Source organism: Vicia villosa, linkage group LG1 (genome assembly GCF_029867415.1).
Source record: "Vicia villosa cultivar HV-30 ecotype Madison, WI linkage group LG1, Vvil1.0, whole genome shotgun sequence".
NCBI lineage: Eukaryota > Viridiplantae > Streptophyta > Magnoliopsida > Fabales > Fabaceae > Vicia > Vicia villosa.
The window spans coordinates 26096939-26116692 of record NC_081180.1 but is presented as its reverse complement, the minus strand read 5'-3'; the positions used below and the strand labels follow the sequence as shown (position 1 = coordinate 26116692).

The 19754-nt window shown below is 34.1% G+C and overlaps 2 protein-coding genes across 2 annotated transcripts; both read left to right on the top strand.

The window, feature by feature from the left end:
* Positions 1 to 403: 403 nt before the first annotated feature.
* LOC131603218 (monothiol glutaredoxin-S2-like) lies at positions 404 to 1053 on the top strand. Its single transcript, XM_058875508.1, has one exon. The coding sequence runs from the start codon at positions 462 to 464 to the stop codon at positions 768 to 770; it is 309 nt and encodes a 102-aa protein (XP_058731491.1). The 5' UTR covers positions 404 to 461; the 3' UTR covers positions 771 to 1053.
* An 11083-nt stretch (positions 1054 to 12136) lies between these two features.
* On the top strand, positions 12137 to 12813 carry LOC131603212 (monothiol glutaredoxin-S2-like). The gene has a single exon (XM_058875499.1). The coding sequence runs from the start codon at positions 12192 to 12194 to the stop codon at positions 12498 to 12500; it is 309 nt and encodes a 102-aa protein (XP_058731482.1). The 5' UTR covers positions 12137 to 12191; the 3' UTR covers positions 12501 to 12813.
* Positions 12814 to 19754: the final 6941 nt, after the last annotated feature.

The following is a 19754-nucleotide window of genomic DNA, read 5'->3' as shown; positions in this document are numbered from 1 at the left end:
TTATTATTATTATTATTATTATTATTATTATTATTATTATTATTATTATTTATTCCCCCATTGTAAGTCCTCGTATATATGCAATGCAAATATGCGATTGCGAAAGAAAAAAAAACGTACATTAATGAGTTGTCGTACCAAAGACTTGTCGTGGTTTATTTCCGCATGCATGCATGCAATCAATGGATGAATAAAGAATCACTTTTTGTAGAAGTAAAAACGCAAACTTAATTGATCGATCACTTTCAAGTTCAACTTCTTTGAAAACGACCCAAACATCTTACAGAAAAAGATTCTTCACTTTTTCTTTGTTTTTATTTCCCAACAGAGCTTAATTTATTCCCTTTAAAAAACCTCTATATAAAGCATGCCACGTTTAACTTATCTCAACAACACACCTCATACAAAAACTTCAATTAAAACTACACACATTCCTTACCTATCAACATTTGTATCACAATATGGAGAGAGTAACAAAGATGGTTTCAGAAAGGCCAGTGGTGATATTCAGCAAGAGTTCATGTTGCATGAGTCATACAATAAAGACACTTTTTTGTAACTTTGGTGTGAATGCAGCTATTTATGAACTTGATGAGATACAAAGAGGGAGAGAGATTGAACAAGCACTTTCAAGACTTGGTTCTTCTCCATCTGTTCCAACTGTTTTCATTGGTGGTGAGCTTATTGGTGGAGCTAATCAAGTCATGAGTCTTCACCTTAACCGCACTTTGATTCCAATGCTTAAAAAAGCTGGAGCTCTTTGGGTTTAGTCTCATTAACTTATCAAGCACAAAGCAAACAGTAATTGAATATAGTAATTAATAAGCTTAACTTAATTCATAGACTTGGGTGCTGTTTAAGGACAATTATCTTCTACACCGCCACTGCACTATATGTAACTATGCAACAATAATAGGGGTCTAAGTCTATCGTTTAGCCTTTTTTTATTAGGGTTTCAATGTAATGTTTTCTGATGTATGTAATGTTATCTTTTTGATAGGTATTATAGAAAATTATATATAGATGAATTGCAGAACACTGCATGTTTTAAAAGTTTTGATAGCAAATATGATTAATACATATCAAGAGAACACAATAGCTAATTTTTCTTCTTCTTTTTTCTGGTAATAGTAGTATAATTTGACTACAAAATCTAAAGTTTTTTGAAGAATAATAAATAACAAGGGTAATCTTGCCAACTCTATGTGCAAGGACATCTTAAAGTGCATAGTTAGATGTATCAGTCATTATTTTAAATGTGCTGATCCAATCGATGGTTGATTGATGGGAGTAGAAGTCAACACTTTTTTCAAGAAATCAAACGTCTTTTTACATTGGTTGTTAAAGGTGAAAATTACATCCTTTTGCAACAAACTTGAAGGCAGTTGAAATCTTTGATAAAGCCCCTATAAAATCCTATAAAAACCAATGTTTTAAAATTCGGATTGATCCGGTAGGTTGAATCGATTGGTCCTTAATTAATTTTATGATTTGTATCAATCATAATATACATATTGGTCCTTAACTAATTCTATGATTTGTTATTGGGTCTTACATTGCATTCTTCTTATTTAATAAGTTTGTTTATATATTTTTTAGTTTAAATTTAATATACGGTTCAATCACGATTGAACCAGTTGAACCGATTGAACCATGACCCACATCTTTTAACGGTTCTTTCTCCGTTTTGATTTTTAAAACATTGATAAAAACCTTCATGACTCATGAAAGAACGAAGAAAAATAAAAAATTATTACATTAATCTTTATAGAGTCCACCTTTATTCCTTTTTTAGAGACCACATTTCCTAAAACAATGTTATGTTTAATCATAAAATGACATTTTTTATAATTCAAAATAAGGTTAGCTTCAACGCATCCCTGTAAAACTTTATCCAAATTATTCAAACATGCATCAAATGAGGAATCATACATAGTAAAATAATCAATAAACACTTCAATATAATTTTAGATAAAACCAACAAAAATACTAATCATACATCGTTGGAAAGTGTTACGGCATTGTACAGACCAAATGTCTTTTCTTGGTCCTCTGGTGGAATATGGATTTGAAAATAACCTGAAAAACTATCAAGGTAACAATACTGTAACTTACCAACCAACTGTCAGAGCATCTGATAACGCTACTACAAAATGTATATTTCGCACCGCACTTTCACCTCGGTCACTGTGTCCGCAGTGGTAAAATATATTCATTTAAGCACTTTTTTCCAGTTTCATTTTTAACACTTTTTACCACGGTCAAAGTTTTCAACTATGATGTAAGGTGACGCCAGGTCATGAGTTTGAATCTCAACACCAGCCGTTTTGTTATTTACTTATTTTTATGTCAAATTTTAAAACGGTTGGAACTTCCAATATTCGTGGTGAAAAGTGGCGCATGGTCATAGGTTCGAATCTTAGTAAAATTCCAACTGTGCTGAAAAGTGGCACCTTCCTATTTTTCTATTTTAAAATTAAAAATAAAGAAGCGTCTTCCTAGTTTTTATTTTTTCAAGATATATAACGCTCCATGTTCATTCACTTTTTCCCTAAATGAACTTAGACGAACCTCATCTTCTACCGCCAAACGTCATCTTCCATTTTCGAAACTCTATTTCTATATTAAAGCAAACTCGAAAACATCATTTCTTATTTAAACAAAACTTGAAAATATCATTTCTTTTATTAACGAGTTTCAGAATTCCATCGTCTATTCTCCAACTTGAACAAGGCAAGAAAAACATGTATTAAAGTTAGCAATATTAGTTGTTGTTGTGTTACTTAAAATGTTTAGTGTTATTATTGTTGTTATTGTTGTTGTTGAGATTTAATGTTTAATAATTTTATTGATTTTATTTTGGTTGTTGATGTTATTTCTTAATGTTGTTTTTGCTATTGTTGTTGTTGAGATTTAATTTTTAACGATTCTATTGATTTTTTTTATTGTTGTTGTTATTGAGATTTAATGCTTAACGATTCTAATGATTTTGTTTTCTGTTGATGTTGTCATTATTGTTAAGATTTAATGTTTAACAATTTTATTAATTTTGTTTTGTTGTTGTTGTTGTTGTTGTTATTATTTGTTGTTGTTGTTATTATTGTTTTTGTCGTTTTTGTGGTTGTTGTTGTTGTTGTTGGTCTTGTTGTTGTTCTTGTTCTTCTTGTAGTTCTTGTTCTTGTTAATTGTTCTTGTTCTTGTTGTTGTTTTAGAAATATTTAATATTTAATATTGTGATGGAAGTTCTCAATGTAGTCAGCAAAAACATGTGGCGAAAATGAAAATTAAGCTGTTTGACTTTTCAAGACGGTTGGAACTTCCAACCTTTGTGAAAAGTAGGCTTAGTACATTTCACCACAATGGGAATTTGGAACTGTGGTGAAATGTAGTGTGCTATCCAATTTTTCACCACAATCCTTAACTCGTAGTGGAAAGTAGCACATTTACTACCACACCTTTCGTTACCATGAATTACCATATGTGGTGGAATCCTTCTCCCAATAATGATTAAAGGTACTTTTTGTAGTAGTGTAACAAATGGTAAAGGAAAATGATCATTCCTAGTCGCTCGAGTTAGTATCCTATAGTTAATGCATACCCTTCAATTATTTTGCACTCTAATGAGAATAAATTCATCATTCTCATTTTTAACCACTATATATTTGTCCAAATTTTTAGGACCATTTATATTGGACTTACCCAATTACAATCAAAGACATGGTATACGATATCAAGTTGCAAGAGTTTTGTCAACTTTTTATTCATAACATCCAAAATCAATGGGTTATGCATACACATTTGTGGGCTAAATCCAAGAATATCATCCAAGGTCCATCCAATTGCCTTCTTGTGTTTCCTTAATACTTGCAAGTTTAAGTGTAATTAAAATCGAACAAAGAAGGAAAATCAACAAAAATTAAATCAAGATATCTTACATCAACAAAATCAGCAAGCAATTTTATTGAAAAAGATAACACTCTTCCATGAGGTGTTTCATACCATCAAAGATGTTAAATCTTACACTTCTATCACCAAATTTTATGGAAAGAGTTTCAACATTAACATCAAATTTTATTTTAGCATTTTCCAAGAACAACCTGCCTAAAATGATACTCTTCTTGATGGACTTTGTCTCTCACTACCTGTTTAGAATATAAAAATCCACATGAAATATCATGTCATTAACTCTAACAACTATGTTGTCCACTAATCTAGTTAGGGAAATACTACTTCTATTTGGCATCTAATTGGTAACATCTGTATTATGTAAAGGTCCAAGAGAAAAAGTGTTAATGTTAAAAACAGATGTCGGCATAACATAATGGAAACACCTAGATCTAACATGACATTTTCAAATTTACCATCACCTATGAGACATGGAAAGTAAAACATTCTTAGGCATTTTCATTTTGGAGGAATGGGCTGAATTAGGGTAGAAACATTGTGCCCCGTGTTGACTCTTTCATTCCCTTTCATCCTTTTCTTGCGTGTGCACAAATATTTGAGAAATTTGGCATATCTTAGAACTTGTTTAATTGCTTAAAGATGTGGAATATTTACTTCCAACTTCTTGAATATATCAAATATTTTATTGTTCTTATCTGCCTCATCCATTTTCTTAGTCTTTGCTGCTCGTTGAGTGAAAGAAAGTGGTATAAATTATTCTTTCTCAGCATCAACGGATTAAGCTGCCAAAGTGCTCTCGACAAATTTTTTTCCAGGTGTTGATTAATTTTTTTTCTAGATTTCAAACAAATTACACTGACATTACAAATATTTGAATTTACTAGTGTCTAAGCATGTATTGTTGAACATGGGACTCAACACATAAGAAGGGGATGAACTGTGGGGGTTTGAAAAATGACAGTTTAAAATAAATTGTCTTTAGTTTAAGAGTTTAAAATTATTTTCAAGAAAAAGTTTGAATATTGCAGCAAAAAAACAAAGTAAAAAAATTATGGAAAGTAAATAGATAAGGGAAAAGAGATGACACTGTGATTTATAGATGTTCGGTCTAAAATAAGTGACTTAATCCTCCCCCTAAAACTTGATCTTGAGAGTATCCAATAATTCTTATGAGCTTTTAGCAGGTTAAGCTTACGAACCCCTGTGTACAAGGAAAATGAAGTTCCAGGTTTACTTCCAACCAAAAACTGAACAATAGCCTGAAGCGGTTTGTCTTCCTTCCAAAAACGACTTAATCTTCGAGCGATTAGTCCCCAAGCTAAACTAAGATTTTATACGGACTTATCTCGAAACAATGGGGGGATTTGAATTGATTATCCTTTAAATCGATCCTAGGTTTTACATAGGCTGGCCACGAACCAAGTGAGACTTGACACCAGGCTGATCTCAAACCAATTGAGGTTTTATACCCGGATGAGCTCAAGAAGTGAGGTGAATATTTTTCTCTATTTATTCTTCCAGAACCCGAATAGAAAGCTTATCCTCTAGTGGATAAACCCACAAACCAAACATAGACTTAATGCTAAATTCCCAAAATAAAACTTTTAACAAGCTTAGTTTCGAACCCAAATAAACACTTCCTAAGGAAGAAATATTCACTCAAGAGGAGTAAATAGCTCTTGGTGAATTTACCTTCATTAAAACAATGTCGCAATCAATTATATACTCAATTTTACCTTATCCAATCGATTGGTTATATGCTCCGATTGATTGGACAATTCAAAATACATGTCATAATCTTTTGGCAGTTTCTAATTTATCTGGCTAGGCTCAAAAAAATTAGTAGGTTATTTTCATTGAGAAAAAAAAGCTTTAAAAATATTTTTAGTGAGTGTATGATTTACCCATAATAATTTACGAAATTTCCCTTGTGTTTTAACAAAATAGTAATCAATTAAAAATTATCAGGTGAGCTTACACGCTTCTTTTCTTTCACACTCTGAAGCTTCAAGATTTTTCCAAATACTCCAATCATATAAACACTTTTTGAGTCTTCTTGGAGACGAGGCTTTAGATATCTTCAAGTCAGACGTTATTATTAGAGGATACCAATAGTGATCATTGAAACCTTACTCGTCGGCTTTATTTCGAGGAAGAATTTGACTAAACTATGATGTGCATCTTTGATCGCTTGACATGCTTGCTTGTCTTTATGCTTTAATTTCATATTGTATCTCCACAAGTTGTCATCATCAAAACCAAACCATGATATGCATGAATTGATTTAGTTTCGATCATTTATTTATTAAACCTGCAAGCACATTATTCCACATTTTTTTAATGATAACAACGCATCTCTCGGAAGGTGGTAAAAGAAACAATGGATGGATAAACATGGGGTGTTTAAACTCCCCCTAAAATGAGTAGAGAGTATACTTTACTCCTCTTAAGATTATACTTCTCCCCCTTTTTTATAATAAAAAAGGAGGGTAAAGATGAAGGGGAAAATTTTAATATGCCAGCACATAGTCACATAGGAATTTTAAAAGGGAAAAGCTCACATTTTATTGATTCAAATTATACTTGAATTCAAAGTACAAAAAGCAGGAAAATTTCATGAATTAATACAATGAAAAAACTAAAAAGTAGAAACATTTAAAGACTAAAACAGAAATAGGTGAGACTACTTTTCACTATCCTCATCATCGTCATTGAACATCCTTGGAGGTATATGCGTTAGGTATTGATCAAAGTTAAAGGCCATAAAGTTGATTTTTTGCATTTTCCCTCTTTTATCTCTTGATTATTTCCTTGAGAACATCTTCAGCGGAGGGAAACAACAGTGATGTCATAGTCGAAATCCTCTAGGTTCAGATGTACTTCTTGATCTTATGATATTCTTTTCTTTGAAGGGTCTTTCAATTACTTTTCCAGTAATGAATTCTTACCTCATTGTTGCTAGAGTCGCTTCCTCTAGTTTTGTCACATTTTTTTTTTCATATTCTTCATTCCTAAAGTTGAAGTCGGTGTGTTCCAAGAATTTTGAGACCAGATTACTATATGGTAGGCACATTCCGTTTATCTTGCTTCCTAACATGTATTGGATTACTTCATTTACCTAGTTTTTTTGATTATGTTTGCAGTCATCCATATAGTTTCGACATCAAAATTGATTAGGTGACTAAAATTTCTTTTCCTTGGAAAGAGTATGTGATTGGCCACATAATGGATCAGTCGAATGTTGAGGAGAATATAGTCTATAGTGAAAGGAGAGAACACCAAAGATGTTGAGATTTTCATAAGCGAGGATGAAACATCGTTGAAGTTGAAGTTGTCACCTTGTTCTTCTAGCTTAAAGATAAGACCTTTATGGGAAGATACAAGATGATTGCAAATTCTTCCAGAAATAAAGATATATTGTGTTTTCTTACTTCAATGTAAGCTATTCCATCAATGAAGTAGATATTTGAAAAGAACATCTTGACAAATGATGGATACACCTTTCTTGGGGTCAATTGAGGAATGTGGAAAATTTTAATTCTTTAAAGATCTTGAAGAGTTCGGATTCCTTAGAGACACCTAAATTCAAAGTATGAATTCTCAAGAAGCTCTTATTTTTGAAGTCCTGGAATAATCTTCCTTCTTATTATTGAGATGTGATATCATCAATGAGAGGGCTAAAGGCAAATCTCAGCCTCATAGGAGCCATGTTAATGATGATGGAGTATTTGAAGGAATAATCTCACACATAACTAGAGAGAAAGAACATAAGAGATGCAAAAGAATGAGAAAGGATTACCTATTTAGAGTGTAGCTTCTGGTGATTTTAGGAGTGTAAAACTTCCCAAAATTTCTTTTCCAATCGATTTGGTTAAGGCTCTATCGATTATGTCATTAAAGTTTCAAGAATTTTGTGAAATTTCCTTTAATGTGAATATTTGATTAACTTGGAGGCTAATTTTCTATCAAATTTGATTTGAAATTTGAAGAGAAAAGGTTTTCCAATCGATTTTGTTTTTACAATTCAGCCTCCTCAGTGCTTGAAGCCATTAGTATCTAAAACAAACAACAAACACAACTTGAAGTAGTTAGTCTTCAAACAAACAAAAAACACGGCTTGAAGCGGTTAGTCTTCACGCCAAACAATGATTTTGAACAGGCTGATCTCAAACCAAGACGAAGTTTTAAATTGACTAACTTCCAACCAAACAATGAACCGAGGTTTGAAGTGGTTAGTCTTCAACCCATTCAACAAATAGAGCTTCGAGCAGTTAGTCTTAAAGCCAAATTTAGATTTTGCATAGGCTGATCTCGAACCAAGATGGACTTTTGAGTTAGTTATCCTCCAAACCAAACCAAGGTTTTACATAGGCTGTCCACGAACCAAACCAAGATTTTTACCTGGCTGATCTCGAACCTACTTTGTTTTAAGCAGAATGAACTTAGAAACCAGAGTGAGATTTTATACCAGGTTGATCTCGAACTAATAAAGCTTTTGACCGGGTTAAACTCAATTACCTTTGTGAAGAATTTTATCTGATTATTCTTCACGTACCCAAAAGAGAGGTTTTCTTTAACAACAAATTTCACGGATAAAATAGACTTTTATTATCCCCGGAAGAGCATTTACAATGGTTTATCTCTAAACTAAAATAATCATTTCCTATGGAAGAATGATTTACTCAATAGAAAAACTAATCATGGTAAAATACTTCATATGGGCCAAATAAATGACCTAATCGATTAGCTAATTAATTAAGTACTTGCAATAATCAATTATTGTTGACCAAATTGGCATGTTTTGATAGAGAGTTGTTACCTTTCATTAAGATGTGGTCACAATCAATTATACACTAAAATATATGTTATCTAACAGATTGGGATACTTATTTAATCGATTAAATAGTTACAAAAAGTCTTTTAATCTATTGAACAAATTCATAGTAAATTGGCTAGGCTCTAAATACATTTTAGGTGATTTTAATTAAAAAATAGAGGCTTCAAAAATAGTTTGTATGAGCATGTGTTATTTAACCATACTACTTTTAGAAACACCCTTGTGTCTTTACAATATATTGATCACCCAGTCGAACACAATCAGGCAAGCTTTAAAACTTTCGCCCATTCACAATCTAAAGCTTTCAAGTTCCCATGCAGGATATGCCAATGATGTAATCACATCATTTGAATATTCTATTGGATGAGGCTTGAGATATACTTAAGTTAATCACCATCATCAAAGAATTATGAAGATATCATTGGTTATCATAAACCCTAATTCCTTATTTGAGCAAGCTTTAGTTTGATTCAGAAGGATATCTTGATCTTGATGAACCACCTTGTGCATCTTTGACTTCTTGAGATAGCTTTAGTAATTTCTTTACTTTATGTGTTTTTATCATCAAAACCACTTCAAGTTGTCACTACTTCAGGTGTTATCATCATTAAAACCATGTTATCGTCAAAGCTAAGTGGTTGTTCTTGCTATCCATGAACTTTATCATCCTGGATCAATTCTTTATTATACCCGTAACTGTAAGCACATGGTTCCACATTTCGGTGGGGGTGAATTCTTGTTTGTCTTTTACGTGGGAACCTTTAGTTTGCATTATCACTAGGAAATTTCACTCTCGGAGGCATATGTATATGTCCTTGGGAGGACGGGTGAATCTTCTCAATTTTGCTCTCAATATTGTTCATATCATACTTTTTGTCTTTTTTAATGATGCATGTTGAGGTTTGGAGGAAGATTTTGAAAATTTAAAGAAGGTTTTTATGGGGTGTGGTTTTAGAGCGGTTTCTAAGATCGCTTGGGTTAGATGGTCTAATTTTTTAAAGCCCAAGAGGTTTGGCGGCTTAGGTGTTTGTGACCTTCATCTAGTTAATCTGACCATGTTGGATTAGTATAGGTGGTGGTTTATTTCGGGTGTTTCAGGTATCTAGAGGGATATCCACTCTGCTAGATATGTAGTTATTCAAACTTCTTCTGTCTTAGGAGGTATAGCTACTTGTCTTTGCACCTTGTTTCCTTGGCGGAGAGAGGTGGGTCTCCTATGTGGTAAAGGGGATGGCCCCTTAAATTGATTTTAGGATAGTGTTGTTAGGAAAGTTGGATCCGATATCCTTAGTTCATTCTGGAGTAATATTTGGGTCAGGGCTATTTCCTTTAGAGCGAGGTTCCCTTAGCTTCTTTCTATCTTTGAGCAGAAGGATTGTTACGAGGGGGAGGTTGGTTTATGGGAGCCAGTCTGGGATTTGGGATTTTAAGTGGAGAAGAGCCCGTCTTTTTTAGCGTGAACATGTGTTAATAGTTGATATTCTCTTAGCCTCCAAGAACTTTACTCCACCCCCTGCCTGATAAATAGTGGTGGCTCCACTCTAAAGATAATTGTTACTAGGTGGCCTCTGCATACTCTTTTCTTCTTACCATGAGTTTCCTAGCGATCTCCAGGTCTCATTAGTAGACTTGGTCCTTTCTAACATATGAAGTATATGGGCTCCCTCTAATGTAATTATTTTCTCCTAACAACTCTTGCAGGATAGGATTCCTACCAAAGATGATTTACTCAAAAGATGGGCGTCTCTTGTATTTTTTACTCAAGAATCCTAGAGTCGTCAGCTCATCTTTTTGTAACTTTTGACATAATGTTATCTATTTGATACATGATTTTTAGATGGTTGGGTTAGTTTGTAGTTTTACCCAGGGATTCCCTGACTCTTTTTTGGATATTTTTCCCTCTTAATGATCCTTCTAGGTTAAGGAGTTGGTGTCTTATAATTTGGCATGATATAGTATTCTCAAGTAAATTAGTGACTATGAAAGACATGGAAGACGTGAGTCTTCTTTTGACTTGGAAATTGTATCTTGGTAGATATATGGGGTACTCATGTGCTTCCTTGGCATGACTTGAGATCATTATCTAGTATCTGAGCCAATAGCGACACGAGTCTCTTCAGTCTCCTCTTGGTGTGTTCTTTTTTCTTCGGTAGAGATTGGTTGGTGTTTTCGCTGGTTCTTGGTTTGGAAGTTCTAGCTCGTACTATTCTTTTGGTGCTATTGTTTTTGCCTCCATAGTTTTTTCTTCTTTTTTGTATTGGTGATTCAATTTTGGTATTTGTATTAGTGATTGTGTTGTATAGTCGTTTTTCTTTCTGTTTCTCTCTTGTTGAATGTTTCGATATCTCTTGTACCTTTATTGGCCTATTCATTTATACTATTGACCTTTGCATGTTTTATATTTGCTTTTCAAAAAAAAACATGGAAATTCATATTAAATTATTATTATTATTAATAAAATTAACAATACATGTTGTTTTTGTTCTGCTGATGAAACTATGAATCATAAGTTTTATGAATGCTTTGACTTTAAGAATATCCGGGCTAAGATCCTTGAGTGGATCTATATCAAGAGAATTCTTCTGGAGTGGGAAAGAGAATTAGATTGGATAATCTCCTCCACCAAAGGGAAGGGATGGAGACCTAGAAAACACATAGCTGGATTATGCTTGCTTAATTTGGTTTCATGTGTTTTTTCTTTTTGTCTTTTGTGAGGGCTGGATCCTAGCGATCGCCTTGTTCTTTTTGCTATATTTTTAAGTTAATACAAGTTGTTTTATTAAAAATAAAAAATAGCCTAGTGGTCATAAAGAATAATATATTGTTAAAATTCTTGTTGTACCCACTCAGCTTTAATCTTATTTCCTTTTCTAGAATATGATGCGAATCCTTGTTGTGAAAAATAGAGGTACCAATTGGATAAATCCAACAACGCAGCAGATGCTCGAAGATAGATAAGGAATATATAAATTTCAGTACTAGTAAAAATAAAAAGCTTCCTAATAAAAAGTAACAATTAAATTAAATAAAAAATATAAGTATAACACTGTATAGTCTATAATCGAATTTACTATTATTCCCAAATGGAAGTCTTCGTATATTTGCAATGCATATATGCAATCATGGAAAAAAACAAAACGTACACTAAGGACTTGTCGTGATTTGTCTCCGTATGCATGCATCAGATGCATGGATAAAGAATCGCTTTGTAGAAGTAGAAAAGCAAACTTAGTTGATCATTCACTTTCAACGATTTTGAAAGCGACCCAAATATCTAATAGAATATTAATTATTTTTCTCCGTTTTTATTTCCCAACAAGGCTTAATTTATTCCCTTTAAAACCTCTATATAATGGATGCCGCATTTAGCTTATCTCATCAACACATCCCATACAAAAACTTCAATTAAAACTACACACATTCCTTACCTATCAACATTCTTATCACAATGGAGAGAGTGACAAAGATGGTTTCAGAGAGACCAGTGGTGATATTCAGCAAGAGTTCATGTTGCATGAGTCATACCATAAAGACACTTTTTTGTGACTTTGGTGTGAATCCAGCTGTTTATGAACTTGATGAGATACAAAGAGGGAGAGAGATTGAACAAGCACTTTCAAGACTTGGTTCTTCTCCATCTGTTCCAACTGTTTTCATTGGTGGCGAGCTTGTTGGTGGAGCCAATCAAGTAATGAGTCTTCACCTTAACCGCACTCTGATTCCAATGCTTAAAAAAGCTGGAGCTCTTTGGGTTTAATTTCATCAACTCATAAGGCACACACAGCCACTTAATAAATTAATTACCAGTTTTGGTTATGAGGTAATTATGAGATGATATATAGAGAGAGATTATAGTCCGAGTCCTTCGTTTAGCCTTCTTTTTTAGGGGCTAAATGCAATGTTTTTAATGTAATGTTATATCTTTTTGTAGTGAGTTAATATAACAAGTTATATGAATGAGTTGCAGAATCGCTATGAATGTTATATCTTTTTAGAGGTGTGCTACTTTTACACCTTTTTCATACACCTATACTAGTACACCGTATGAAACAGCAAGGGAAATTTGTTTTTGCACACATAAACCAAAAAATTTAAATTATTAAAAAAATAGAATTGGTAGGTATTGTGTACAACTATACGGTGTAGTGTTAAATTTTGGTGTAAGAATATCTTTTCCCATCTTTTTAATGTATCTATTTGTCAATCACTATTACAAAACGCGAAAACAACAACGTTAATGTCATCACGGTTTGCCTCAAAATCGTAGTGACACTTCTAAACTCATGTATTAACAATTATTTTTATTATTTTTATGGTTAAAATTACGATTAATTACCTAACCGTGATGATATATATATATATATATATATATATATATATATATATATATATATATATATATATATATATATATATATATATATATATATATATATATATATATATATATATATAAACCCAACTTTCCTAGATTCGATCCTCACGTTCCTCAAATAGTTAATCCATTTTACCTTAATGCATGCCTATTCAATTTTATTTATATTTAATTACAAAATAATAGGTATATCACTACGGCTCCTTTATAAAACCGCTGTTACACACCGACGCTTCTTTATATATGTTAAACACTAAGTATTCATTTTTTTCACTGAAAAAAGAAACAAACCCTAATACCAACGCCGTCGACATCGTCGAAAAGAAGACAAAAACACTCATACTCATTGTTGTTGTTCAGTTTTGTTTCAATTGTCGCATTTGAAGATAAACTTATCCAAAGGCTTTACTATGTCTTCTTCCATTGAAAAATCTATATCTGGAAATTTTTGTGGTTGTGATAGTCATATGGTTTTGTACCAATGCAAGAATGGACATAATAAAGGAAGGCTTTTTTGGAGATGTCCATTTTGGAGGAATGATGAAACATTAATTTGTTCATATGGGATGAAGATATGAGAGAAAAATTAGGAAATGAAGATGAAAGTAATATGAAGTCAAATTTGGAAGCTACGGGCTGTTTGAAGGTTATGTATGAAAATTCAAAAAAAGAAGAACAAGAATTTGAAGAACAAACTCAAGTCAGAGAGATTTTATGAAAATTTAAAGTTTTTGTGTTTTCTTATCTCTTCATGTTTAATATTTACTTTGTTATGAAATATAATAGTTGAAGTAGGGTTTGAAATTTGAAAATTTTACACCGATTCTTATTTGCTTTATGTTTAATATTTAATTTGTTATGAAATGTAATAATTGAAGATGCAGTGAACTTGACAATAATGCAATAAAAGACGGTTTCTTACGAATAAGTTCATCGCAAACGGTTGAATTTTCAATTACAATTATATGTTTATTAGTTTTCTAATTTGTAGTTTAAGCTGATAGTTTAAGTTGATAACAAGATTAAAACTTTATTACATAAACTGTCATTACATAATCCAAAACCATAATCATATCTAAACTCTCTCGCTGAGATAAAATTAGACCAATCATAGTCGGCCTCATCATCATCACCAGAATCGAAAAACATTAATTATTTGCCTCAACCTTCTTCCTCCTCTTCTTCTTCTTCTTCTTCTTCTTCTTCTTCTTCTTCTTCTTCTTCTTCTTCTTTTCACCCTGAGAGCTCTCATTAGTCTAAACACAACACCTATTCAACAACATCTTGAATCTAATGCAGGTTTTGCACCACAACACCATCTACAACAACATCTTCAGGCTCAGGCTGGTTTTGCACCACAACATCCTGTACAATAACATTTGGATTCTCAACATTGTTGGTAGCTTGAGCAGGATAACACATGTTGATTTCTTTGAATGAAGTTTGTTAGACGCTGGCTTGAGGATCTAGAGGGGGGGTGAATAGATCTCACAGAGTTTTTCAGAATTATTTCGAACTAAAGCGAAAGCGGTTCTGAATCGACTTGCGTCTATTCCGGACCGTTATTGCAAGGGTCGTATATGTGACAAAACTACAAGATAATTGAGATTAACGATGAAGTGATATGTTATCGAATCAATACGTTTCACAGCTGAAAACCAATTACCTTCTAAATTGACAAACTTTGGTTTGCAATGCAGTAATAATGGAATAAGCAAAAAGACAAACACTTGGTGATAATGTTCAAATTGATGATGATTCAAGATGTGGTGAATTGTGATGTTTATGTAGAACTTTAATTCACAATTTTAACACTTGAATCGTTAATCAATTTTGCAATTATGACCACATATGAACAGAACGTAAATGAAAAGATAAAAGCGACAAGAACACGATATTTGTTCAGGCAGTTCGTCGATCGTCCTCGCTACGACTACGTCTTCCCCCAATTCCAAATTGAAATTGGGAAATCTTCCATTAATGTTGAAAGCAGTTTATACAAAGAAGAAAAAAAAGCGATAAACAATAAACCGAATTTGTCGATCCTTTGAATCTTCTTCCCCCTTAATCTTGAACCAGATCAAGGTGATCCAAGAGCTTCACTTGATCCCTTTTCTGCAGTGTCTTGAATTGCCTTGAACCCTTGTTCTTCAATCTTCACACTCAGATGGATCCTCGATGAAACCTCTTGATAAAAACCCCCAAGAAACACCTATCTTGGAGGACAAAACCCTCGGATTTTATTCACCAAAAACCCCACAAATCTTCACCCACTAGGAATCTTCAATTTCGTTCCATGGACGTTATCGAACTCGATCACTAACCCTCAACGCAAAAATGATTATGTGTAATTGTGTTGGAGATGACGAAGAACGAAGATGAGAAGCCTTTGTGTATCTTTCAGTCGTTGGTGTTTTTTTCAATAATTGAACCTTGGACAATATATATGAGAGCTTATCAGTTGGAGCAGAGAAAACCAGAAATTTTGGCATATTTGATCAGATAGGTCGACCTCTTGTGATGCTTAGGTCGACCTAACAGAGCTGCATATTCTTTTTGATCAGATAGGTCGACCTCTTGTGGTGCTTAGGTCGACCTAACAGAGCTGCATATCCTTTGGATGTTATTTGTTCCCACTTAGGTCGACCTGTTAAAGGAGTAGGTCGACCAAAATCCACTTCAGATGCGTTTTGGGGACATTTCCTCAGATTAGGTCGACCTAGTTGATGTGTGGATCGACCTAGCAGAAGTGTATGAGATTTTCTCCATTTTAGGTCGACCTGGGTTGACAGTAGGTCGACCTAGCTGCTGCTTTTCTGCATTTTTCTTGTTTTGCTTGTGTTGAGTCGACCTATATGCATAGTAGGTCGACCTGCTCTGTCATAAATGACCAATGCTTGCTTTTCTTTTGAGTTCTTCTGCTTGTGCCTTGTTGCTTGTATGCTTGTTGAGTTTGCCATGAATCAAAAACATCTTTGTGAGTGTGATCTTGTATTCACATACTCCCCCTTTTTGATGATGGCAAACCGATAGTGGAATCTTTGGCAATGAGTAGTAAAAGCTCCCCCGTACACTCAGCATCTATTCACTCAGCTGAGCTCCCCCGTACACTCAGCATCTATCTCCCCCTTTGACAACATCAAAAGAGATACAAGAAAAACAGAAGAATAACGAGAGAAACATAGATAACAATACCAGCATTCATAGTAATAGATAAAATGTAGATAGCGAAACCATGAGAATCAAACATGTTTAAGGGTACACTTTAACATACATGATAATCCAAGAGATTAAAAAAAAACACAGTACGACAATATGTAAGAACATAACATAAGGATAATGAAATGAAATGTAATAATATGATGATATGATGGAGAATGCATCCTAACGCCTGCCCCTTATTCCTCTTCCTCTTTGAAATGTATGAGGACGATCCTCTTCAACTTGTTCCAACAGATCAAGCACGGAGTGGTTTAGAGTATTGAAGCTTTGACTTATATTTGCATGACGATTCAGTGCAGTCTCCTCAAGCTGATTCTGTCTTAGAGTAGAGTTTGATGCAAACGTCTCAAAGTCATTTTTGTGGTCTTGAACCAGGCTGTATAGAGATTGATATTGACGTTGTTGTTCGTCATATCGATCTTGTTGAAGTTGTTGCATGTTCTGGAACTGAAGCTGCTGTGTGTCAAAGTGTTGTTGCTGTAGGAGTTGCATATTTTCAAGCATGGAGATGATGTTGGACTGATCCGGCGGAGGTGGATCCGTGTATCCCCAAGGAATTTCTTCCTCTTGAGGAGGTACATATTGCCAATTTGAGTCCGTGTCATGAGCTACATCTTCCATGGTGTGATCCTCATCATTTGCTATTTCTTGATCATTTCCTTCTTCTTCATTCCCTGTAATGTGACCAAATTCCGTAGGATCATGATAGTTATAGATGATCTTTCCGGTTCCCTTTTGAATGAGATAGTAGGTTTTCTTATTTGGATCCCAATGGTATCCCATGAGGGTTAAGGTTGTTTGGGAGAAGTCTTGATTCTGTTTCATGTGAATGTAGGACAATCCATCGAGTTTCATGCCGAAATGGTTCATGATTGTTTGAATGATTGAGCCATAGTATAGAGCAGTAGTCTTCTGCTTTACCTCTTCAAACTTGGCAGTTAGAAAGTGTGGCCAGTGCACACGTGTCCTGTTTTGAATCAGGTACATTAACACAACCTTATTTCGTTCAATCCTTGAGAATCCGCCTGCTCGTGGTCGAATGACTCTTGAGATAATCCAGTTGAGGAGCCTAGGATCTCTTTTTAGGTGATCGGCTGTGATGGATTCATTTTGCTTGTCAAAGACGGCAGGGTCTTTGAGAATAGATTTCATGTAGGCGACATGATCATAGTTGGCCGGAAAGTCACCGTCTTCTATACGAACTTCATCTCCTAAGAGTGTAAGACCAAAGATACTTATCCAGGCTCGTTTGTCAACAATATGGGATCTCGACCCCATCTTAAACCTAAAATTACAACCTTCCTCTCTTGTGAACCCTGCATAGAAAGCCCTAACAGTGTTTTCACAATACGGTGTGGCACACTCCAAAAGGGGGTGAACATTTTGATGCTGAACAAGACTGACAACATCAGGAATGTGCATGTGCTTAGCAACATGTTGATTATAGATATATTGCTTGACTACCTTCCTTTTCATTTGCCATTTTTCAAAATTTTCTTTGCAATCAGGATGAATAAGGGCTACAACACTTACCAGTTGAGAGGATAATCCAGATGCGATTTCCTTTCCCTTTCTTGATTTTGGAGGCATTCTTGCTGATGATTTGTGTGAGAGGGATGATTTTTGACAACCTTTGGGTTTGAGGAATTAGGGTTGGTCGTACACAATGATGTGAGAATGAGTGGGAAAGAAAAGAGGAATGATTATGAATGAATGGGGATGGGTCGGGTCGACCAACATACCCAAATTTGGAAATTTTTGACGCAGTAGGTCGACCTAAATGAAGGCTGGGTCGACCTAACAGAGAAGCCTTTAAAAAATTGCATATTAGGTCGACCTAAAAAGAGGGTAGGTCGACGTAACTGGGCATTTTTGGTTTCTGCTGAAAGTTTTCTTCTGTAGGTCGACTCAGATGCAGGTTAGGTCGACCTAAGTTGCTTCAAATGTTTGAAATGCCTTAGGGATGTTACTAAATGATGCATTTATGCTTAGTTACTTGCTTGTATGCCCAAAACATGATATGTTATGAATGGAGATGATAGACATATATATGTAATTGAGATATATAGATAAACATATATGAAGTCACTATAAGCATGTTAATTGATAGCATATTATAGTATCAATAAATTTTTTGGAAGTGAACAATAAACATGTTACCGCTTTCTCAATATGTAGGTGTTTTGTCATCATTGTGTGGAATCCTCTTGTCAGTGTGCCATACTCCTAGATTTGATGATGAATTGTCTTGATTTTGCGAAAAACTCATCTAGTATCGATTACTTGATGTTCTCCAGGATGCGGGACAGGGTCCCAAACATTATTCTGCTTAGAATAGGTTTAAATTTCCTTGCAATGCAACTTGCCAATAGCACATCAAGTAATGCGACCTTTGTGTTTTTCGGGTTAACTTGTATTTGTGATGTATCTTATACATTAGTGGTGGCCAGGTCACCTACATTTTCTTTGCCAAGTATAGTTCTTCGATTGCTGTCTTCATAGATGACATACCAAGAGTGATATGTCTTCCTTTATGTGTTTTGAGCATCAGCTATCAAGGGATCATCACCTTTCGGCGATGTCAAGACACTTTTCCTGCAAAAATTAATTTAGAATAGAAGGTCCCCAATCTTCATTGGGTCCTAGGTGGTGAGTACAGAGGTTGTTGCACTTAGGCACCCATTGAAATACTCCTTTAGGAACTAAAATTCTCCTAAATTTGCATTTTTCAATGGTATGTCCCTTTTTGCAACAATAATGACAGGTAATATGATGAGAATATGCTGTTTTGCTAGTTGATACTTTTGGTACAAAAGTGTATTTACTATATAAAGGAGTATACGATCTTTTGAACTTATTTGGATCAACCGCAAAAGTCACTTTTGGTTGTAGAGCCTTGTCTAACTTGGCTTTTAGATCTCTTACTTCTTTTTGCCAAATGTGACATGTCTCACAACCAAACCATGATGTAGGATCTATTTCAACTTTATCCTTTTGAATGTCTAGCATAGATTGTTTTAAAGCTTCCATATCCTTTTCGGTTTTCTCAACTTTTGATTCAAGATATGAAAAGATTTTCTTATTTGAGGCCAAAAGTTTGAAAGCTTTAATTGCATCTCTATGTAATTCTTCAAAAGCAAGTTTTAGTTGAGAATGAGATACCTTATCTACGAGTTCAGGTTTAAGATGACTTACAACTTTCTTTTTCTTGTGTTGATGAGCCATAAAACATAGGTTTGCTGATTTTTCTTCATTGCTTGATGAGCTTTCACTAGATGAATCACTTTCCCATGCTATGTAGGCTCTCTTAGATTTGTTATGACCTTTGCTTTGGTTCTTCTCTTTTTCCTTCTTAAGGTATGGACAATCCGGTTTGTAGTGACCGGCTTTCCCACAATTAAAGCAAGGGCCTTT